The 21,876-nt window shown below is 44.4% G+C and overlaps 2 protein-coding genes across 13 annotated transcripts in view; one reads left to right on the top strand and one right to left on the bottom strand.

The window, feature by feature from the left end:
• The window catches only part of LOC140726094 (zinc finger protein 638-like), a 209,271-nt gene extending 206,950 nt beyond the window's left edge, over nt 1–2,321 (top strand). For all 8 annotated transcript variants that reach the window (XM_073042036.1, XM_073042033.1, XM_073042041.1 and 5 more), the window contains 2 exons: nt 226–347; nt 2,032–2,321. In XM_073042036.1, coding sequence (XP_072898137.1) covers nt 226–347; nt 2,032–2,100 — 191 coding nt within the window. In that variant the 3' untranslated portion in view covers nt 2,101–2,321. The remainder of the gene's footprint in view (nt 1–225; nt 348–2,031) is intronic.
• A 403-nt stretch (nt 2,322–2,724) lies between these two features.
• LOC140726095 (uncharacterized) overlaps nt 2,725–21,876 on the bottom strand; it is a 76,896-nt gene continuing 57,744 nt past the window's right edge. For all 5 annotated transcript variants that reach the window (XM_073042047.1, XM_073042046.1, XM_073042045.1 and 2 more), the window contains 6 exons: nt 20,221–20,391; nt 16,985–17,241; nt 15,457–15,631; nt 9,130–9,190; nt 4,476–4,575; nt 2,725–2,854 (listed from right to left, as the gene is read on the bottom strand). In XM_073042047.1, coding sequence (XP_072898148.1) covers nt 2,810–2,854; nt 4,476–4,575; nt 9,130–9,190; nt 15,457–15,631; nt 16,985–17,241; nt 20,221–20,391 — 809 coding nt within the window. In that variant the 3' untranslated portion in view covers nt 2,725–2,809. The remainder of the gene's footprint in view (nt 2,855–4,475; nt 4,576–9,129; nt 9,191–15,456; nt 15,632–16,984; nt 17,242–20,220; nt 20,392–21,876) is intronic.

A 21,876-nucleotide genomic window follows, 5' to 3' on the forward strand; every position in this document is an offset into this window, starting at 1 on the left:
ACAGTTGACTCTTGAAGTGGAAAAGGATTTGATGGGTAGTGTGGAGGGTGGATGGGTCTGGGTCCATGCTGGGGGGTGGGGGTGGTATGATAACAGTGGGGCGGTAGTCAGTTGTGGAGTGCAAGGTAGTCGGTGGTTGTGGGGGTTAGCAGGACCCATCAGGCACCTTGGAACCAAAGTTCAGCCAATGGCCAGGGTTAATTACTTCTTATTGTGTGTTCACAGGTGTTGAATTTGTTGTCCCAAAGACTGGTTACTTCTGTCAGATATGTTCCCTGTTTTACACAAATGAAGACACTGCCAAGGTGACCCACTGCAGCACGATGCTGCACTACAAGAACATGGAGGTAAGGAGTCACTAGGGTGTGGACAGGTACCACAGATTTTAAGATGATTGGAGGAAAGCATAAGGGCAGAGTCAAAAAATGACTCTTTCGTGTCAAAGTGAAAACATCTTGACAATGTGATCAAAGTTAATTACAAATAGCAAATACAAAATAATTGATTGCATAAGTATTCACTCCCTTTAACATGACACACCATCACTGGTGCAGCCATTTGATTTTTGGAGATCACCTGGGTGAAGTCAAGGAGTTTCAATTGATTGTATTAAAAATACACCTGTATCCGGAAGGTCCAACTGCCGGTGAGTCAGTATCTTGGCAAAAACTACACCATGAAGACAAAAGAACACTCCAAGCAACTCTACAAAAAGGTTATTAAAAAGCATTGTCAGGAGATGGATACAAGAAACTTTTGAAGTCACTGAATATCCCTTGGTGTACAGTTAAGTCAATCATCAAGAAATGGAAAGAATTTGGCACAGCTGCAAGTCTGCTTAGAGCAGGCCATCCTCAAAAACTGAGTGACCATGGAAGAAGGGGACTAGTGAGACCTATGACAGATCTGGAGTTACGAGCTTCAGTGGCTGAGATAGGAGAGTGGCAAAGAGAAAGCCACTGTTGGGGGGAAAAAAACCTCATGAAATCTTATTTTACCAATAGGCATATGGGATACTCTGAAGTCAGCTGGAAGGTTCTATGATCTCATGAAACCAAAATTGAGCTTTTTGGCTATCAGACTAAACGCTATACGCACAACACGCTGCAAGAACTCAGCAGGTCGGGCAGCATCTGTGGAAACGAACGGTTAACATTTCAGGCCAAGACCCTTCATCAGGACTAAACACTATGTTTGGCATAAGCCAAACACCGCACATCATCAAAACTGCACCACCCCCACTGTGAAGCATGGTGTTAGCTGCATCGTGCTGTGGGGATGTTTCACTGCCAGGTGGCAGAGGGCAAGATGAATGCAGCAGAATACAGGGAAATCCTAGAGGAAAACCTGATGCAGTCTGCAAGAGAACTGCGATGTGGGAGAAGATCTGCTTTCCAGCAAGACTATGACTCCAAGCATAAAGCCAAAGCTACACAGGAATGACTTAAAAAACAAGAAATGTAATATCCTGGAGCGGCCAAGTCAGCATTCAGACTTCAATCCAATTGAGAATTTGTGGCTGGACTTGGAAAGGACTGTTTGCTCATGATCCCCATGCAATCTGACAGAGCTTGAGCAGTTTTGTAAAGAAGAATGGAGAAAAATTGCAGTGTCCAGATGTGTAAAGCTGATAGAGACCTATCCACATAGACAAAAGGCTGTAATTGCTGCCAAAGATGCATCTACTAAATATTGACTTGAAGCTGGTAAATACTTATGCAATCAGTTATTTTGTGTTTTATATTTGTAATTAATTTAGATCATTGTAGGGATCTGTTTTCACTTTGACATGAGTTTTTTGTTGATCAGTGTCAAACAAAAGCCAAATTAAATCCACTGTGATTCAATGCTGTAAAACATGAAAACTTCCGGGGGGAGTCGGTGAATACTTCTTATAATGGGCACTATATGTGGGAGGGAAGGGTTAGATTGATCATGGATTAGGTTAAAAGTGTCAGCACAACATAGTACAGGCCATTTCAGTCTACAATGTTCTAAAGATGCTGGAATGACAAATTTGTTATTTTGCAGAAATACGTGAACCAGCGGAAAGAGGAGATTCAGAGACAGCAGGAACGTGTGCCGAAACAGGAAAAGTGACTTAATTCACTCCCTACAGAGTATATTTTGGGTCCAAGTGTTTCTCTCCACCCCCCCACCCCCCTGCTCTCAGTTTACCGAGACCGTTACAACAGTGTACAAATGATCTTTCCACTGTAATGATGATGGATTCTGTTTTTTTTTGCGTTATATTGTCTTGTGTTTTTATGGAAATTGTAACAACCGGCGATTCTGTTATTCAATTAAAATTATGTTCTACAGATGCTGTGTCTTTAAACTTGTGCTGACATCTTACTACATACAGACCTGTCTCGGGATACTTGAGAGAAAATGTTTCTATCCATAATAATTGGATTATTTTTTACACATCAGAAATCCTAAGGCTATCTGTGGAGTGAATCTGTTCCAAGACGTTCTGTCGGAAGTGAGCAGTCACAGGGAGAATACAACCTGTACAGTTAGCAGCAGCCCTTTGCAATTAGTGCTGCAGGAAGACGTGTCCCAAAGGCACGAGCAAAACTCTGCTGGGGCACTGCTTTCTACTCCAAGCAAAAAAAATCTCAGGCTGCTGAGTTCTGGTCCAGGGTCAGAAACAGACGGGGGGTGTGGGAGTGTTTGGGTCCCTAATAACCTGATGTACAGTGAAAGTAAAACAAGGGAGTATTTTTATTTAACTAAAGATTTATTTACATTATAGCAAATGGAACAGAGGAGAGACTCCAGGCATCAGGCACGAGTTGCTGAGTAATCACTGCCAAGAGACCTTCTTGCCCAAAACACGATTGGTGATTTTCTGGGGGGTGAGGAGGGAAGAGAGAGAGAGATCATAAATAGGAGCAGGTTGTTCCATCATTTCATCATAGCTGATCCATTCTCCTGCCTTTTCTCCATAACCTTTCACGTCTGGACTAACCAAGAACCTAAAAGTACCCAATGGCTTGGCCTCCACAGTTGTCTTAGTAACAAATTCCACAGATTTAACACCCTCTGGTTAAAGAGACACCCATCTATGCTGAGACTGCGACCTTTGCTCCTAGATTTCCCCCACCATAGGAAACATCTCTATGTCCACTCTTACAAATAAACGCTCTTCATACATTAAACCTTTCATTCCCAGGATCATTCTTGTGAACTTCCTCTGGACCCTCTTCAATGCCATAAGATCCTTTCTTAGATAAGGGGCACAAAACTGCTCACAATACTCCAAATGTCTGACCTGTGCCTCAGAGCCTTAGTATTACTTCCTTGCTTGTATACTCTAGTCCTCTTGAAATGAATACTAACATCGCACTTGCCTTCCTCACCACAAAGATGTTGGACAAGGTAATACATGGGGAGGAGGGAGGGGGGGGTTTGTTGCTTCAGGTCTCTATCTCATCTGCCCAGCCACTAATGCTAATAAAGTTACACTGCATTCAGACCACGGCGTCAGTACAGGCAGTCACCGTGTGTGAATCCGCTTTATACCCGTTCTCGTCACCAGCTCGATAGGTGTAATTTACAGCAACCAGTTAACCTACCAACCTGGTCACAGGGAGGATGCGCAAAGAAGCAGAACCTTTGACCCATCTATTCTCTCCCTCATTCCACTGACCTGTATCTTCCCCATCCATGTATCTCTCCAATCTTCTCTTAAATGTTACAATTGAAACTGCACCTGCCATCACCACTGGCAGCTCAATCCACACTCCTGTACTCAATACTCATGATTTATGAAAGCCAGAAGCTCTCTTTATCACCCTATCTACCTGTGACACCATTTTTAAGGAATTATGGTCTGCATTCCAAGGTCCCTCTGTTGTACACAATCCTTGGGTTGTACCATTCACCGTGTAATACCTGCCCTGGTTGGTTCTTCTGAAGTGCAACATCACACTTGGCTACATGAAATTCCAGCTGGTCCGGATCCCACTGCAAGCTCTGCTAGTCTTCCTCACTGTCTACTATGCCACCAATGTCAGTGTCATTCACAAATTTGCTGATCCAGTTCACAATACCCCCCTCCCCAAGTGAAGTATGACCAATGCCTTATAAAGCCTCAGTATTACATCCTTGCTGTAATATTTGTCTTCTCAAAATAAAAAGCTTATCTATCCAAATATGGATGTATCCTTTCCCTCAGAGTACCTTCCAGTAACTTGCCCACAACTGACTTCAGACTCGCTGCTCTATAATTTCCTGGTATAGTCTTTGAGCCTTTCTTAGACGAGGGTGAAGTGCTGGATGATAGCTAATGTTCCATTGTTTAGGGATGTTTTAAATATATCCGTGAGGGCCCTTGCAATTTCTGCACTAGCATTGCACAAGATCCAGGACAACCTCAGTTTTCAGGGGTCCGCTGTACTCCACAGGGTGCTGGAGTCAGGCAGCGGACCATTCTTGTGCAGGGCTGAGCTATGTCTCTGGGGACTCACCTGTTTATAGAGCTGAGCTTTCAGGCGGTTAGCCCGATACTCTGTTTTCCGTTTTTCTTCTTCTCTCCTCCTGACCACTTCGGGAAGCTGCTCATACAGTCTGCAACAAACCAGAGACAGGCTTCAGTGGCCAGCTTGTGCACCCCACAGGCTGTGCAATGCTTGGTCTGAGGGCAGGAAGAGGGGGCACAGTTCTCACAACTAGCAGTCAGTACCAGAACTGGTCAGCAATGCCCTGAAACTTTACACAATACGCATGGTCAGTAGACACAGTAACTCAGCTTCCATTTCCACAGATGCTGCCTGACCCAAGGTTCGAGCAGCAACATCTCATTCTGTCTAGGTAACCTCCAGACTGATGGCATTAACAGATTCCTCCAGCTTTTGGTAATACTTCCCCTCCTCTTTCAATTGCCCACTCTGGCCTCTGACTTCTCCTCACCTCCCCTGGTGTACCCCCCATCCCTCCCATGGTCAACTTTACTCTCCTACGAAATTTCCTTCTCCACTTCTTTGCCTTTTTCACCCATCACCTCCCAGCTTCTTGTTTAAAAAGAGAGCTTTGCAAGCACTTGGCCATTGCAGAGGTCCTAACAGTGGCAGGAGCAGGGCACTGCAAACTAAATAAAAGTACAGAATGAACAAGCGGGTTGGCCATTATCTGGAGTAGGCCAGTGGCAAGAGTAGAAGCGTCAGGCTGAAGCTCTTTGAAGACCGTGTTCAGGATCTGGAGCAGCAGCTAGATGATCTTCGGCTTGTATGGGAGAGTGAGGAGATAATTGATCAAAGTTACAGGGAAGTAGTCACCTCGAAGTTGCAGGAGGTGAGTAGCTGGGTGACTGTCAGAAGGAATGGAAATTAGTGGGAAGATACAGGATTGGGAAGTTTTTAAAAACCTACAGAGAGCAACGAAAAGGATCATTAGAATGGAAAAGATGAAATATGAAAGCAAGCTAGCAAATAATATCAAAGTGGATAGTAAAAGCTTTTTCAAGTACGTATAAATTAAAAGGTGAGAGTGGGTATTGGACCACTGGAATGAGGCAGGAGAAATAACGGGGAACAAGCAGATGGCAGGTGAACTGAATGAATATTTTGCATCAGTCTATTGTGGAAGACATTAGCAGTGTGCTTGATGTAGTGTGTGAAGGAAGAGAAGGTGCTCAAAAAGCTAAAAGACCTAAAAGTACATAAGTCACCCGGACCAGATGAACTGCACCCTAGGTTTCTGAAAGAGGTAGTGTTAAGAGATTGTGGTGGCATTAGAAATGAGCTTTCATAAGTCATTGGACTCTGGCATGGTGCCAGAGGACTGGAAAATTGCAAATGTCACTCCACTCTAAGAAAGGAGGAAGGCAGCAGAAAGGAAATTATAGACCAGTTAGCCTGACCTCAGTGGCTGGAAAGATGTTAGAGTCAACTGTTGAGGATAAGGTTATGGAGTACTTGGTGACACAAGGCAAGATAGGACAAAGTCAGCATGGTTTCCTCAAGGGAAAATCTTGCCTGACAAACCTGTTGGAATTCTTTGAGGAGATTACAAGTAGGATAGATAAAGAGGATGCAGTGGATGTTGCATATGTGGACTTTTCAAAAGGGCTTTGACAAGGTGCCACAAATGAGGCTGCTTACTAAGTTAAGAGCCCATGGTATTACAGGAAAGTTACTAACATGGTTAGAGCATTGGCTGATTGGAAGAAGACAGTGAGTGAGAATAAAAGGATTTTTTTTCTGGTTGTTTGCCAGTGACTAATGGTGTTCCACAGGGGTCGTTGTTGGGACTACTACTTTTTATGCTGTACATAGATGATAGAATAGATGGCTTTGTTGCCAAGTTTGCAGATGACATGAAGATTGGTGGAGGGGCAGGTAGTGTTGAGGAAACAGAAGGTCTTAGATTAGGAGAATGGGCAAGAAAGTGGCAAATGAAATACAATGTTAAAAAATGCATGGTCATGCACTTTGGTGATAGAAATAAATGTGTGGACTATTTTCTGAACAGGGAGAAAATCCAAAAATCTGAGATGCAAAGGGACACATAAGTCTTTGCGCAGAACACCCTAAAGGTTAATTTGCTGGTTGAGTTAGTGGTGAGGAAGGCAAATGCAACCATTTCAAGAGGTCTAGAATACAAGAGCAGGGATGTGATGCTGAGGCTTTATAAGGCACTGGTGAGGCCTCACCTTGAGTATTGTGAACAGTTTTGGGCTCCTCATCTTAGAAGAGATGTGCTGGCATTGGAAAGGGTCCAGAGGAGGTTCACAAGGATGATTCCAGGAATGAAAGGGTTATCATACAAGGAACGTTTTTGATGGCTCTGGGTCTGTACTTGCTGGAATTTAGAAGGATGAGGGGTGATCTTATTGAAGCCTTTCGAATGTTGAAAGGCCTAGACAGAGTAGACGTGGAAAGGATGTTTCCCATGGTGGGCGAGTCTAGGACAAGAGAGCATCAGCCTCAGTATAGAGGAGCGCCCTTTCACAACAGATGTGGAAAAATTTCTTTAGCCACAGGGTGATGAATTTGTGGAATTTGTTGCCACATGCAGCTATGGAGGCCAGGTCATTGGGTGTATTTAAAGCAGAAATTGATAGGTTCTTGATTGGGCATGGCATCAAAGGTTATGGGGAGAAGGCCACAAAATGGGGTTGAAGAGGAGAAAAAGAAAAGATCAGTCATGATTGAATGGCGAAGCAGACTCGATGGTATAAATGGCCAAATTCTGCTCCTATGTTTTTACTGTCTTATTTCAACCCCCTACTTCCCCACCACCTTATTCTGACATCTGCCCCCTTCCTTTCCAGTCCTGATGAAGGGTCTCGGCCCAAAACTCTTTATTCTTCTTCATAGATGCTGCCTGAGCTGCTGAGTTCCACCAGCATTTGCAGAGTGTCTTGTGTGTTTATGATTTGTAGAGAAATGCTGTCTGACCTGTTGAGCATCTCTAGCAGTCTGTTTATTCCACATGGAATTGATGGTTTTGTGGCCAGGTTTGCAGATGTTACAAAGATAAGTGGAGAGGCAGGTAGTATTGAGAAAGTCCTACCTCGAGTTTTGGGGGACTGTCACTGTCCACACCTACAGCAATGCCCCAGAATGTCTCATTGTGGACATGAATAGATTATATTCTAGCAAGCCTGCCCATACTTAACCCTGTCAATGCATCTGGGGCTGGGCTGGGCAGATGAAATATCTTGAGCGGACATAACCTCAACGTGACACAGGTGGGTCTGTTGCTGTGCCCCAAGTCCTGTCACTGTTGTCCACATGGATCTATGATTAGACCATAAGGTGCAGGAGCAGCATTAGACCATTCAGCCTATTGAGTCTGCCCACCATTATATCATTGCTTATGTATTGTACCCCTCAATCCCATTCTCCTGCCTTCACCCTGTGAATCTTTGATGATTTGACTAATCAAGAACCTCCACTTTAAATATACCTAATGACTTGGCCTCCACAACCATTTGTGGGAATGAATTACACAGATTCAGCACCCTCTGCTAAAGAAATTCCTATTCATCTGTGTTCAAAAGGGACGTCCTTGTATTCTGAGGCAGTGCCCTTTGGTCCTAGACTACTCCCACTATAGGAAACATCTGCAGAGGAGTGGATGAGACTTAACTCAGACTGAGGGGGGTTTATCAGCAGTGCTCTCACTCTCACCCTCTCTGTCCCACCTCGCATTGCCAGGATGAGCAGCCACCGTACCCATTCCTACTGTTAGTGCTCTGTTTCTTGCACACTAAAAGGTCTTTCTCAGGAAGGCAGTGACATTTTCACCCATATCATTATCTTGCACCCCGTTCTCATCTCTGTTTTCAAAGGACGTCTTTCTAGAAGCAAGGGGGGACCTTGTAGAGGCTCAATCTGCTTGTAGGACTGGAGCACTGCTGGTGTTGTACATTATTTTGAAAAGGGAGGAAGGAATATCAATGCAAGTATTTGTAGATTCAATTATTAGTTTCTGCTCTAAGGGACAGAATTAACAGGAGAGGTACAGATTGATCAGCAACAATCAGGTCAAATATGATGGCAGAATACAGTATTAATGGTAAGACTTGGCAGTGTGGAGATCAGAAGGATCTTGAGGTCCATGTCCATAGGACACTCAAAACTGCTGCGCAGGTTGACTGTGGTTAAGAAGGCATATGGTACATTGGCCTGATAGAGGTGTATAAGATGATGAGAGGCATTGATCATGTGGATAGTCAGAGGTTTTTTTCCCAGGGCTGAAATGGCTAAAACGAGAGGGCACAGTTTTAAGGTGCTTGGAAGCAGGTACAGAAGACAGGTGAAGAGTAAGTTTTTTTATGCAGAGAGTGGCGAGTGCTCTCATGGTCGCCCAGGTGGAGGCAGATATGATCAGGTCCTTTAAGAGACTCCTGGATAAGTACATGGAACTTAGAAAAATAGAGGGCTATGGGTAACCCGAGGTAATTTCTAAAGCAAATACATGTTCGGCATACCATTGTGGGCCAAAGGGCCTGTATTGTGCTGTAGGTTTTCTATGTTTCTATTCTGAGGCTGTGCCCTCTGATTAGTGACATCCCCACTGTTGGAAACTGCACGTATACTAGATCACCGCGAGATCCGAGAACAATGAGAGGACTCTGAGTAACCAAGAACTCTGTGGAACTAACTGCAGACTCACCGCTTAGAACGATCCAACATTTCTTGCTTGGAAATTTTCTTCTTGAATAAAATGGAGTAATCTGTAAAACAGGAATGGAAATGACTGGGACTGGGTGGAAGTGTTGTACATTTGTACTGGCACAGCAAGCTTGACCCAACCCATCCTCTCTGAATTCAGTGCCAGAACTGGGAGTGACAGTAGAGCCCACACAACTACCCATCCTAGTCCAGTGTGGATGGCAGGCAATTCCTGCCTCTCTTCCTATTGCTGCTGACTGACCTGCAGAGCATTTTGAACATTCCCAGGTTTATCTCAGACTTCATAAAACAAGCTGGGCTGATAGTGGTTGATAAAGTTACCCTGATCCCAGTCAACATTCTGACATACTGGTTACTAGTCTGGTTGCACTAGTAACTGCTACTCTTGCTCAGTGTGACACATTTCTGTGCCATATTGGACAATGGTTTCCTGCCTGAAGAGCAGACACTACAGCATAATATGGGGCTACAACAAAAGAAGAAAAGGGTGGTGTCTATTTGGAATAAGCTGCCAGAAATCAGGAGATTTACCAGGATTCTTCATGTGTTGGAGAGCATGTCTTAAGCAGATAGGCTGAGCAAGCTAGGGCTTTTCTCTTTAAAGTGAAGGAGGATGAGAAGTGACTTGATACACGATGATAAGAGGCATCGACTGAGTGGACAACTGGAGATATTTTTTCAGGGCAAAAATGCCTAATAGGAGAAAGCATAATTTTAAAGCGTTGGGAGAGAAGTATAGGAGCACATCAGGGGTGTTTTTTTTTAAACACAGACTGGACGATGCATGGAACTCCCTGCCAAGGTCATGATAGAGACACATAACCACAAGACACAGCAGAAGAATTAGGCCATCAGCCTATCAAGTCTGTTCTGTCATTCCATTACATACATTTAACAAACTCTTAAGATACACAAATGGAGGGATGTGTAAGAGGAAAGGGTTATATTGATCATGGTTAAAAAGTTGGCAAAACTTAGTGGGCCAAAGGGCCTGCACTGTGCTGCAACGTTCTGTGTTTGAGGTGGGCTTATTAACAACATTTAAAACCCATCTAAATTAGTACATGGATAGGAGGGGTTTAGAGAGTTATGGGCACGTCATGGACTTGTTGGGCTGAAGGCCCTGACTCCGTGCTGTACAAGACTGCTAGGATCCCTCTGTTTAATTTTATGAGAAACATGAACTGTTCAAATATATGCCGCTGGCCACAATCTATTTAGCCAGTCCACTGGAGACAGGTCCACCTTTGTATCATTGAGGACAGTGGTAACACTGGACAACAAAGATTTTGCTTCCTGAATACTTTTGGGTGTATCTTAATGGATATTGGGCTGCTGATCATGAAAATCACCATGAAGTTCCCTACCATGCACCATTTTTTAAAATGCCTATATTTGTTATTTCAATTCATAATTCAAATCAGAATAACTGATGCCAAGATTAAGGAAGGCATTTTTGTTGGTCTACAAATCAAACAGATCATCAACAACAGGCAATCAAAGAACTTCTAGTGGGACCGAAGAAAATCGCCTGGAAGGCATTCAAGGATGTTGTTGAAAATTTCCTTGGCAACTACAGAGCACCGAACTACGTGCAGCTGGTTGACAACATGGTTCAAGAATACAAAACCATGAAGTGCAACATGTCACTAAACATTCATTTTCTACATTCCCATTTAGACTTCTTTCTTGCAAACCTTGGTGTCAGTGACAAGCAACTGGAATCCATCAGTGCTGGCTGATTATTGTTGGGCATTTAAGCGAGACACTGACTACAAACAAAAATCAGCAACAAAACACTTTCAGCTTAGTTGAACTATTGCAAAGCATCAGCACTATTATGCAATTAAACATAATATATTCAATAAAAGTTAATTTCTTGTTTCTCCAAATTCCTACGTGATAAGGTAGACTGGATTTATATTTTTAAGGAAGCAAAAATTTCAAAAAAAAATTTTGTCCCATGTTTATCGTCCCACTTTTGGAAGGATGTTGATGCTTTGGAGAAGGGTACATAAGAGGTTTACCAGGATGCTGCCTGGTTTAGAGGGCATGTGCTATCATGAGAGGCTGGATAAATTTGGATTGTTTTCTCTGGAGTGGAAAAAGCTGAGGGGAGATCCCACAGAGGTTTACAAGATTATGAGAGGCGTAGACTGGACAGAGAGCATCTTTTTCAGTTGAAATACTAGAGGGTAAGCATTGAAGGTGAGAGGTGGTAGTTTTAAGGGGAATATGCAAAGTAAGTGTTTTACTCAGACACTCATGGTGGTAGTGGCCTTTAAGAGATGTTTGGATTGGCACATGGATGTAAGGAAGATGGAGGGATACGATCATGGTGTGGGTAGGAGGCATCAATGTTTGTGTTTCCGATTTGCTTTTCACCTGGTTCAACACAACACTGTGGGCCAAATGTCGTGCTCCTGAGTGAAGATGATCCTCCTCAGATGTTCCTTAAATATTTCACCTTTCACCCTTAACCAATGACCTCTAGTTCTAGTCTCACCCAACCTCAGTGGAAGAAGCCTGCTTGCAGTTGGCCCATCTATCTCCCTCCATTTTGTATACCTCTACACTGTAGCAGCGGATAGCTACAGCGAAAAAGATCTTTGACCAGCGACCAATCCAAACATCAGAAGTTTGGAGAGGAGGGGATGACAATGCTGTCCAAGTAGAAAAAGCAGCAGTGTGTCACTACAGTGAAAAAGACCTTTGACCAGTGACCAATCGGCGTTTGGGATTGATTAGCAAGAAAAAAAATTAAAGGCAGCAGGCAAGCGCAGCAGCTGTCATCACAATGGACAGAGTCAGAGTGGTGATCTTGAGGCTTTATCTCTTGAGCCAAAGAAAAGAACAGCTCAAGTTTTAACTTTCCTTCCCTCCTTTATATCTGCTCAGCGAGGACAGTAAAGTTGCCTGGCTGGATAATAGAATTCTCCTCTTGCGGGATGTAGGAAGGTAGGGAGACTTCCAGTATCCCTGACAACTACAACTGCAAGAATTACTTCCAACTGCAGCTTCTAACAAACTGCATTAAGGAATTGGAGTTGGAACTGGATGAACTTCAGATCATTCAGGAGGCTGAGAGAGTGATAGATACAACATTTAGAGAGGCAGTTACACCCAAGGTGCAGGACACAGGAAACTGGGTGACATTAATGCTGCATGGTGGGTTTAAACTAAAGTTTCAGGGGGATAGGAACCAGAGTACCAGAACAATTAGTGGAGGTTGAGGAAGCAGATGTTGGAAAGACCTCAGACAAAGTTAAGAATAAAAAGGTTGAACAAGGTGTGACTAGTGTTCTGAGCTGTGTATATTTTATGTAAGAAGTATCGTAGGAAAGGCAGGTGATAGTGCTGAAGATGAGGTATCTGGTTTACGCACAGAGGCAATGTGTAATAAGGAGAAGCAGTTGACAGGACAAAATTGCAGTTAACAAGATGAGTTGCAACATAAAAGGTGAACTAAATCAAAAAGGGTATATACAGGACAGAAGGTGTTATATTTGCACGCAGTATACGGAATAAGATAGATGAACTTGTTGCAGTTGCAAATTGGCAGGTACAATGTTGAAGGCATCACTGAATCATGGCTGAAAGAAGATTATAGCTGGGAGCTTAATGTCCAAAGATACACATCGTATGGAAAGGACAGGCAGGGAGGCAGAGGGGGTGGTGGTGTTCTGTTAGTAAAAAATGAAATCAAATCATTAGAGAGAGGTGACAGGGTCTGAAGATGTTGAATCGTTACGATAGAGCTAAGGAACTGCAATGGTAAAACAGACTCACAACCAACAGTAAGGACTTGGCCTACAAATTACAATGGGAGGTAGAAAGTACATACCAAAAGGGCAATGTTACAATAGTCATGGCGGACTTCAATATGCAGGTAGACTGGGAAAATCAGGTTGGTGCTAGATTTCAAGAGGGGAGATTTCTAACATGCCTACGAGATGGCTTTTTTGAGCAGCTCATGATTGAGCTCACTAGCAAATCAGCAATTCTGGATTGAGAGTTGTGCAATGAACCAGAACTGATTAGAGAGTTTAAAATAAAAGAACCCAAAGGGGCAAGTGATCATAATATGATCAAATTCACCCTGAAATTTGAGAAGCAGCAGCTGAAACCAGATGTATCGGTATTACAGTGGAGTAAAGGGAATTCCAGAGACATGAGAGAGGAACCAAAGAGAGGCATATATAGAGCAAAAATTTGTGGGATGCTTTTAAAAACCAACAGAAGGCAACTAAAATGTCATTAAAAAGGTAAGGATGGAATACAAAAGTAAGCTAGCCAATAATATTAAAGAGGATACCAAAAGCTTCTTCAGATATATAAAATGTTAAAAAAAAAGATGAAACTGGATATCTGGAAAACAAAGCTGGAGGGGTAGTAATTGGGGACAAGAAAATGGTAGACAAACTGAATAAGTACTTTGCATCAGTCCTCACTGTGGAAGACACCAGTAATATGGTGAAAGCCAAAGGTGTCCGGGGTCATGAAGTGTGTGCGAAGTTACCATTGCTACAGAGAAGGTTCTTGGGAAACTGAAAGGTCCCAGGGTAGATAATCACCTGGGCCAGATGGTGTCCACCACAGGGTTCTGAAAGAGGTGGCTGAAAAGATTGTGAATGCATTAGCAATGGTCTTTCAATAAGCACTTGATTCTGGAATGGTTCCAGAAGAATGGAAAATTGCAAATGTCACTCCACTCTTCAAGAAGGGAGAGAGGCAGAAGGAAGGAAACTACAAACTAGTTAGTCTGACCTCAGTGGTTATGAAGATGGAGTCTATTGTTAAGGATGTGGTTTCGGGGGTACTTACAGGCACATGATTAAATAGGCCATAGTCAGCATGGTTTTCTCAAGGGAAAGTCTTGCCTGACAAACCTGTTGGAATTCTTTGAAGATGCATCAAGCACGACAGAAAGGAGAATCGGTTGATGTTGTGTACTTGGATTTTCAGAAGTCATTTGACAAGGTGCTACACATAAGGCTGCTTAACAAGCTACGTGCGGCATTACAGGAAGGATTCTAGAATGGATAAAGTAGTAGCTGATTGGCAGGAGATAAAGAGTGGGAACAAAGGGAGCCTTTTCTGGTTGGCTGCCAGTGATTAGTGAAGTTCCATAGGGGTTTGTGTTGGGACTGATTCTTTTTAAATTATGTCAATGATTAGGATGATGGAATTGATAGCTTTGTAGCAAAGTTTGTAGATGTGAAGATGATGTTTCCTATGGTGGGAAGGTGTAAGACCAGAGGACATAGCCTCAAAATGGAGGGCATCCTTTCAGAACAGATGAAGAAAAAATTTCTTTAGCCAGAGAGTGATGAATCTGTGGAATTCTTTGTCACAGGCACTGTGGAGGCCAAGTATTATGTATATTTAAGGCATAGGTTGATAAGATTCTTGATTGGTCAGGGCATGAAGGGATACAGGGAGAAGGCAGGAGATTGGGGCCGAGAGGAAAAATGGATCAGCCATGATGAGATGGTAGTGCAGACTCGATGGACTAAATGGTCAAATTCTGCTCCTATATTTTATGGACTTTGGTCTATCAAATCCCCCCTCAATCTCCTATGCTCCCGGGAATAATGTCCTAATGTATTCAAACTTTCCCTATAATTCACATCCTCCAGACCCAGCAGTATCCTTGTAAATTTTCTCTATACTCTTTCAACCTTATTTACATCCTTCCTGTAAGTAGGTGACCAAAACTGCACACACACATAAAACTCCAAATTATGCCTCACCAATGTATGTCTTAGACAACTTAAAAATAGCATTTCATCTTGAGTACTCAATACTTAAGATTTACGGAGGCCAATGTGCCCAGAGCTTTCTTTATGACCCTATCTACCCGTGACACCATTTCAAAGGATTATGGATCTGTATTCTCAGATCCCTTTGTTCCACCATACTCCTCAGTGCCCTACTGTGCACTGTGCAAATCCTACCCTGCTTTGTCCTAAAGTGCAACAGTGTGTCACCAGGCTCTTCATCTCCTTTCTGTACTCCAATGCATTGTTATTTGAGATATGGCCCACTATTGTGGATCACTTGCAAACTTGTACATGGAGTTAGAGCAGAACTGGCCATGCAGTCATGAGTTGCTCCAGTGAGCTGTGTGTTAGTCTGGAGGGGAGTGTGTACTGCAGTAGAGTGCAGGTCTGATTATACTCTGCATTCTATCACTGATTTTCCCCTTACACTGCCTCCATTTTGAAATGATAAGTCTGGCAAGAACAAAGTGTTTCCCTGTTCCTGGATAGCTGTGACAACAATAAACCAAGGTGTCAGCACTCACCTGGACGTTGGCCCCTCCACTCCCGGAAGCCCCGCGATGGGGGCTGGTTGAACAATCTGTCCCTCTCACTCTGGAACTCACTCTGCAACTTCCTCTCTTCCACCAGCAAAGCAAGGCGACGAACACGCTCTTGTGAGTGTGAAATGAACCAGGGTTTGTTCATGGTCAAGGCTTCCTGAGGTGGGGAGAGAGAAAGGGAACATAGATGGATAGAGGGCTCCACGGAACCAATCACAGCACCTCCAAATCCCTATTTTGCTGCCTCATCCCAGACTGACCACCATCCTCTCCACCCATGTACCATCCAGAGGTCAATCACTCCAGTGACCCATCTGAATATCAACACACGGCCAGTTGCTGATCACACCTAGCCAGCGCTCTGCTCACTTCTCTGCAGAGCACAATCGTGGGGAGGAGAGGGGAAGCACCAGCATCTCCGCTGTGGAGTGCAGCCTGCTGGTGCCTGTGTTCAGGACTTCGAGGCAGTATAAAGTGCACAGACAGTACTCTGGCAGACTGTGTCCTGCCTCTTTCTGCACCAGCTGGTTCATCCTAACCTGACCAAGTCACAATGTCCCCTGCTTATACAGGACAGGTGACAACCGGGTCTCAGGGTTCTGGTGGGGTGGGGAACCTCCTAGAAGCTGATGCTAGATCACTAATCTCTGTGAACATTAACACAGATTTAAGCAAATAAGATACCGAAGCTCAGCGGGTCGGAGTGCATCTGTGGGGGGGGGGGGGGGGGGGTGGACGGTCAAGCCCCTGCTTTGTCAGTAACCGTGAGCAACCTCACCCCATTGACGTTCCCGAGAGGAATCGGGTCTCTAAATTACTGCAGAGAATTACCCCACAATCCAACAGGTGCTCGCTTTGGAGGGAAGGACTCACTGCGGATCTGAACCTATCCTCTCCCGAGCGCCTCGTGAGCCTGAGCCACCGTGCACACCCTGGGGACACCACAGGTTCCCTGCAGTCTGACGGGGAGAACTCCCTAGCTGGTGAGTATATAGTCACTGTGACACATACAGAGCATATCAGTAACTGACTCATAGAACATGACAGCACAGAAACTTGCCCTTTGGCCCATCTACTACATGCTGGACTAGAAATCTGCCTAGTCTCATTAAGCTGCACCTGGAACATAGTCAACCATACCCCTCCCATCCACTTACCTATCCAAATCTCTCTGAAATGTTGAAATCAAGCTCACATGGACCATTTGTGCTGCCAGCTTGATCTACGCTCTCACCACCCTCTGAGTGACGAGGTTCCCCCTCATGTTTCCCTCAAAATTTTCACTTTTCACCCTTAACCTCTAGTTCTAACCTCATCCAACCTCTTTAGAAAAAGCCTGCTTGCATTTATCCTGTCTATATCCTTCATAATTTTGTATACCTCTATCATCCAAACCTATTCAACCTTTCCCTATAACTCAAGTCCCGCCAACATCCTTGTAAGTTGTCTCTGCACTCGTTCAACTCTATGGGTATCTTTCTCGTAGGTAGGCAACAAAAATGTTTCTTACCCTGAGCGTGAGGGGAACAAGCGTGGAGGGGAACTTGCCCCCAACCCCATCCTCTCGAGATGGCGGTGGGGGCCAGGTGTCCCGCGCCTCCTTGCTGACCCACTGGTCCTGAAGATGTCTTTGTCGGAGAGGCTCCCTCCACGGCTGGGGGACAAGCCCCCGCTGGGCCCATGCCTGCACTGGTCGATACTGGTCATTAGTATTCTCCTTCCTCCAGTCCCCCTGTAGCTCGTGTGCAGGGATGTACCAGGCGATAGCTGGGGGTCAGAATAAGAGAGCTGGGTTATCAAAGCAAGCTGCCGAGATTTGTAACATTAGTCAGCTCCTCATGGGTACAAGACTGCATCGTATCCAAGACATCTTCAAGAAGCAGTGCCTCAGAAAGGCAGCGTTCACCATTAGTGATCCCCACCACCCAGGACATGCCCTCTTCTCACTGTTACCATCAGGAAGCAGGTACGGGAGCCTAAAGGCACACATTCAATTCAGGAACAGCTTCTTCCCCTCTGCCATCAGATTTCTGAATGGACAATGAATCCATGAACACTTTTGTTTTAGCACTACTTATTTAATTTAACTATTTAATATACATATGCCCATAATATATAAATACACACACTGTAATTCAGTTCTTTTTCTCTATATTTATCATGTATTGCATTGTACTGTCGCAACATATGCCAGTGATATTAAACCAGTTTCTGGTTCCGATTCAGAGAAACAACACAGGTTAACAGAACTGCAGGGAGGGACCCCAAACTCCTCCACCATACCCATCTCCAACACAAAGCAACAGTGGCATCACAGAATCACACAGGCTAATCATACCCTAAGGGAGGGACACCCGAACATTACACAGATTCAACAAACTCCAACATCACAGCACACAGATTAGCTTCATTTGTTACACGTACAGCAAAATGAGTCACTTGCGTCAATGACCAAAACCGTCTGAGAATGTGCTGAGAGCCATGCTTCCGGCGACAACACAGCGTGTCCACAAGTCACTAATCCTAACCCGTATGCATTTGAGATGCGGGGCGAACTGGTGCACCCAGAGGAAAGCCAGAGGACCCAGAGGGTCACGGGAAGAACGTACAAACTCCTTAGAGACAGCAGGAATTGAACTCCGAATGCTGGCACTGAAATAACTGGACGTCATGGTAGAGTAGCGGTTAGCATGGTGCTATTAGAGTTCGGTGCATCAGCCTTCAGAATTCAATTCTTGCATTCTCTGTAAGTAAGTTTCTATGTTCATTCCCGTGTGCACGTGGCTTTCCTCCAGGCACTCCTGTTTCCTCCCACAATACAAAGACATACTGGCTAGGAGGTTAATTGGTTATTGTAAATTGTCCCTTGAGCAGGCTAGGGTGCAGCTCATTGGGCCAGAAGGACCTGCTCTTATTGGAGTATAAAAGTATAAACTTTAACTATGAAGTCAGTTATTTGCTATGCATGTACTCAATTTAGTAGAATGAAATCTTCGGAATGTAGAGGAAGCTAAAGAGCTAAAGAAATGTAGATTAGAACATTGCTCAGTTCTGAGTTTCCTATTTGCTATGCATGTACCCAATTTGGTAGGAGACTGCGTCTTAAGATGACAATGGTGTGTTAATGAGAGGTAGCTAAAGAACTAAAGAAATGTAGATTAGAACATTGCTCAGTTCTGAGTTTATTATTTGCTATGCACAATGTACGTGTAAAATGCAACTAGAGATTGCTATAAAAGCTGCTGTGTCCGAGGATCGGTGGGCAATCAGCGACTAGCTCAATGACTGTCTCAGCTTTGATTTGCAAATTAAAGTTTAACCCTTCTTGAAGAATCTTCTGCGTCTCCTGGTCATTTGTAAGGCACAAAAAACCACGACACTCTCTAAATAAAATAAATAACAATGAAATGCCCAGTTATGAGGGGATTAGAGTGGTTCTGACAAAAGAGGCAAAGTAAACAGAGAGAAGATGTGAATGGAGAGTTAGTGTGATACAGCATGGTGACACCCCTTCAGTCCATCCACCCTGCACTGACCAATCACCTATACACATTGGGCCTCTTTTATTCCCCAAGTTCCACCAACATAATAAGGACAATTCACAGCAGTTGTTTAGCCCACCAACTCTGCCAGGGATGGTTTCCAAGTCCGGCTGTGAAAGGAGGAGAAAGGGGCATGGGGCTAGCAACCCGTTTCTGTAAAAGCCCAGATCTACAGAAATGCCAACAGGAGCTCCAGATTTCATCCTTGGGAGAGGAAGGATTTTTAAAGATGGGCTACACCTGGGAACAACTTGAAAGACAGGACTCTAGCACATTTCTCTAGGGGAACCATCACAGTCACAGGGACAGCGTGCAGACTAAATACAGACAGCCCCATTAAGTTGGGATCAAACCCAAGAGGCAGTGGCTCTGCCCAGTTGTGGAATGGGGAGGTGTGGGTGCTTACACAGGGGCTGAGATTAGATGGGCTCCACTCCTTGACAAACACTACATATGAACACTGACTATAGACTGGCTGAGAACATGAGGGTGTGACCGGCAGTGGGATTACAGGTTAAATGGGTGCTCTGGCTATGAGCAGCAAACAGCTGACCACCCTGTCCCTCAAGACACTCACACAGGAGCAAAAGGCCATTCAGCCCCTCAAACCTGCCAGTTCCTGAATACCACAGTACAAGCCCTTTGTCCCAGGATGTTGTGCTGACCTTTTAACCTATTCTAAGATCAATCTAACCCTTCCCTTCTGCATAGCCCTCCAGTTTTCTATCATCCATCTGCCTATCTAAGAGTTTTTAATGTGACTAATGTATCTGCCTCTCCCACCACCCCGGCAATACGTTCCATGCACCCGCCACTCTCTGTAAAAAAACTAACTCCGACATCCTCCGCATACAGTACATTCCCCCAATTACCTTATAGTTATTCCCTCTCACATTAGTCATTGCCACCCTGAGGAAAGTCTCTGGCTGTCCACTTGATCTATCCCTCTTTTCATCTTGTCCACCTCTGTCAAATACCTCTCAAAATCCTTCACTCCAAAGACAAAAGCCCTAGCTCGCCCTCGTAAGAAAATGCTCTCCAAACCAGGCAGTATTCTTGTAAATCTCCTCTGCACCCATTCGAAAGCTTCCACATCCTCCTTATAGTGAGGTGACTAGAACAGAACAGAGTACACCAAAGTACTGAACGATGTGTTGGTCTGCACCAGACTCCCAGCAATATAGCAGACAGCTGACTCCCTTACCTGGTGTCCTGTGGCCTTTACTGGCTTTCCTCTCAGTCTGGGATACACCTTTCCTCCTGTCCCTAGGCCCGGTCAGTCGCTGCAGGCTCACATCCGGATCTGGCGATGGGAAGGTCACCCCCACGTCACGGGTCTGTCTCCTGGTGGCGCCTGGGACAATCTCCAGAGAGCCTGGCACAAGACAGCAGCTGTCACCCAGGGGAGGGAGAGGGGACCCCAAACAAGAGGGGGGTGGGGTAACAGCAGGTAGTTCAAAGAAGGAAATGAGAAACTTGAGGGAGATTGAGAGAGACTACAGATGTTGAAACCTTAAGAAAATGACTCAGTAATGGAGGAGTTCAGAATCAGGTCTATTATCACTGATTGTCGAAACATTTGTTGGTTTGGGGTAGCTGTACAGTGCAATAGATTAAAAATTACTATAGCATGAAAAGAAACAAAATACGTGGTGCAAAAATAGAGCAGAATAGTGAAGTAGGGTTCATGGACCATTCAGAACTCCAAAGGAATAAAGGCATCGACTATTTTCTAAACAGGGAGGAAATTCAGAAATCAGAGGTGCAAAGGGACTTTTTGGGTCCCTTATTGCTGTAGCATAGTGGTTAGCACAACACTTTACAGTATAGGTGACCTGTGTTCAATCCCACTGCTGCCTGCAAGGAGCTTGTACATTCAAGTGACCACACAGGTTTCCTCCGGGTGTTCCGGTTTCCTCCCACAGTCCAAAGATGTACTGGTTGGTATGTTAACCAGATATTGTAAATTGTCCTTTGATTAGGCTAAGATTAAATTGGTAGATTGCTGGGAGCATGGCTCAAAGGGCCTATTGTACGCTGTATCTCAATCAATCAATAAATAAAAATATGTGTTGACATTGGAGTGGGTCCAGAGGAGGTTCTCCAGAATGATTCTGGAAATGATGGCTCTGGGCCTGTACTTGCTGGAGTTTAGAATTTTAGTTTAGAGTTGTTTAGTTTGGAGTTTAGAGTTTAGAGGGATCTCAATGAAACCTACCGAATATTGAAAGGCCTAGATAAAGTGGAAGTGGAGAGTATGTTTCCTATGGTGGGGGAGTCTAAGACCAGAGGACACAGCTGAATAATAGAGGGACGTTCATTTAGAACAGAGACGAGGAGAAATTTCTTTAGCCAGAGGGTGATGAATTGCCAAAGACGGATTCAAATCATTTGGAATATTAAGAGGTTAATATGTTCTTGATTAGTCAGGGTGTCAAAGGTTACAGGGAGTAGGCAGGAGAATTGGATTGAGAATTGGATTGGACATGGATAATAAATCAGCCATGAGAAAATGGTGGACCAGACCCAAAGGGCTAAATGGCCTAACTTTGCTCCTACGGCAGCTAACATGGCATGGCTTATGGCAGGAAGATCTAGTGGTGAAGGAAAGGATCTGCTGATGGGTCAGGTTAAGTCCTTCGTGATGAGGTGTTGCAGGCAGCGTTCACAATTAGTGAAAGGTTATAGCTGTGTGTGGACTACAGGCTTCCCCATGTAATAAACAACCCTACGTATGAGCAACACACACAAAATGCTGGAGGAACTCAGCAGGCCAGATGGCATCTATGAAGAAAGAATAGTCGACATTTTGGGCTGAAACCCTCGCCAAGACTGGACAAAAAAGCTGAAGGATAGATTT

This window comes from Hemitrygon akajei, chromosome 4 (genome assembly GCF_048418815.1).
Source record: "Hemitrygon akajei chromosome 4, sHemAka1.3, whole genome shotgun sequence".
NCBI classification, from domain to species: domain Eukaryota; kingdom Metazoa; phylum Chordata; class Chondrichthyes; order Myliobatiformes; family Dasyatidae; genus Hemitrygon; species Hemitrygon akajei.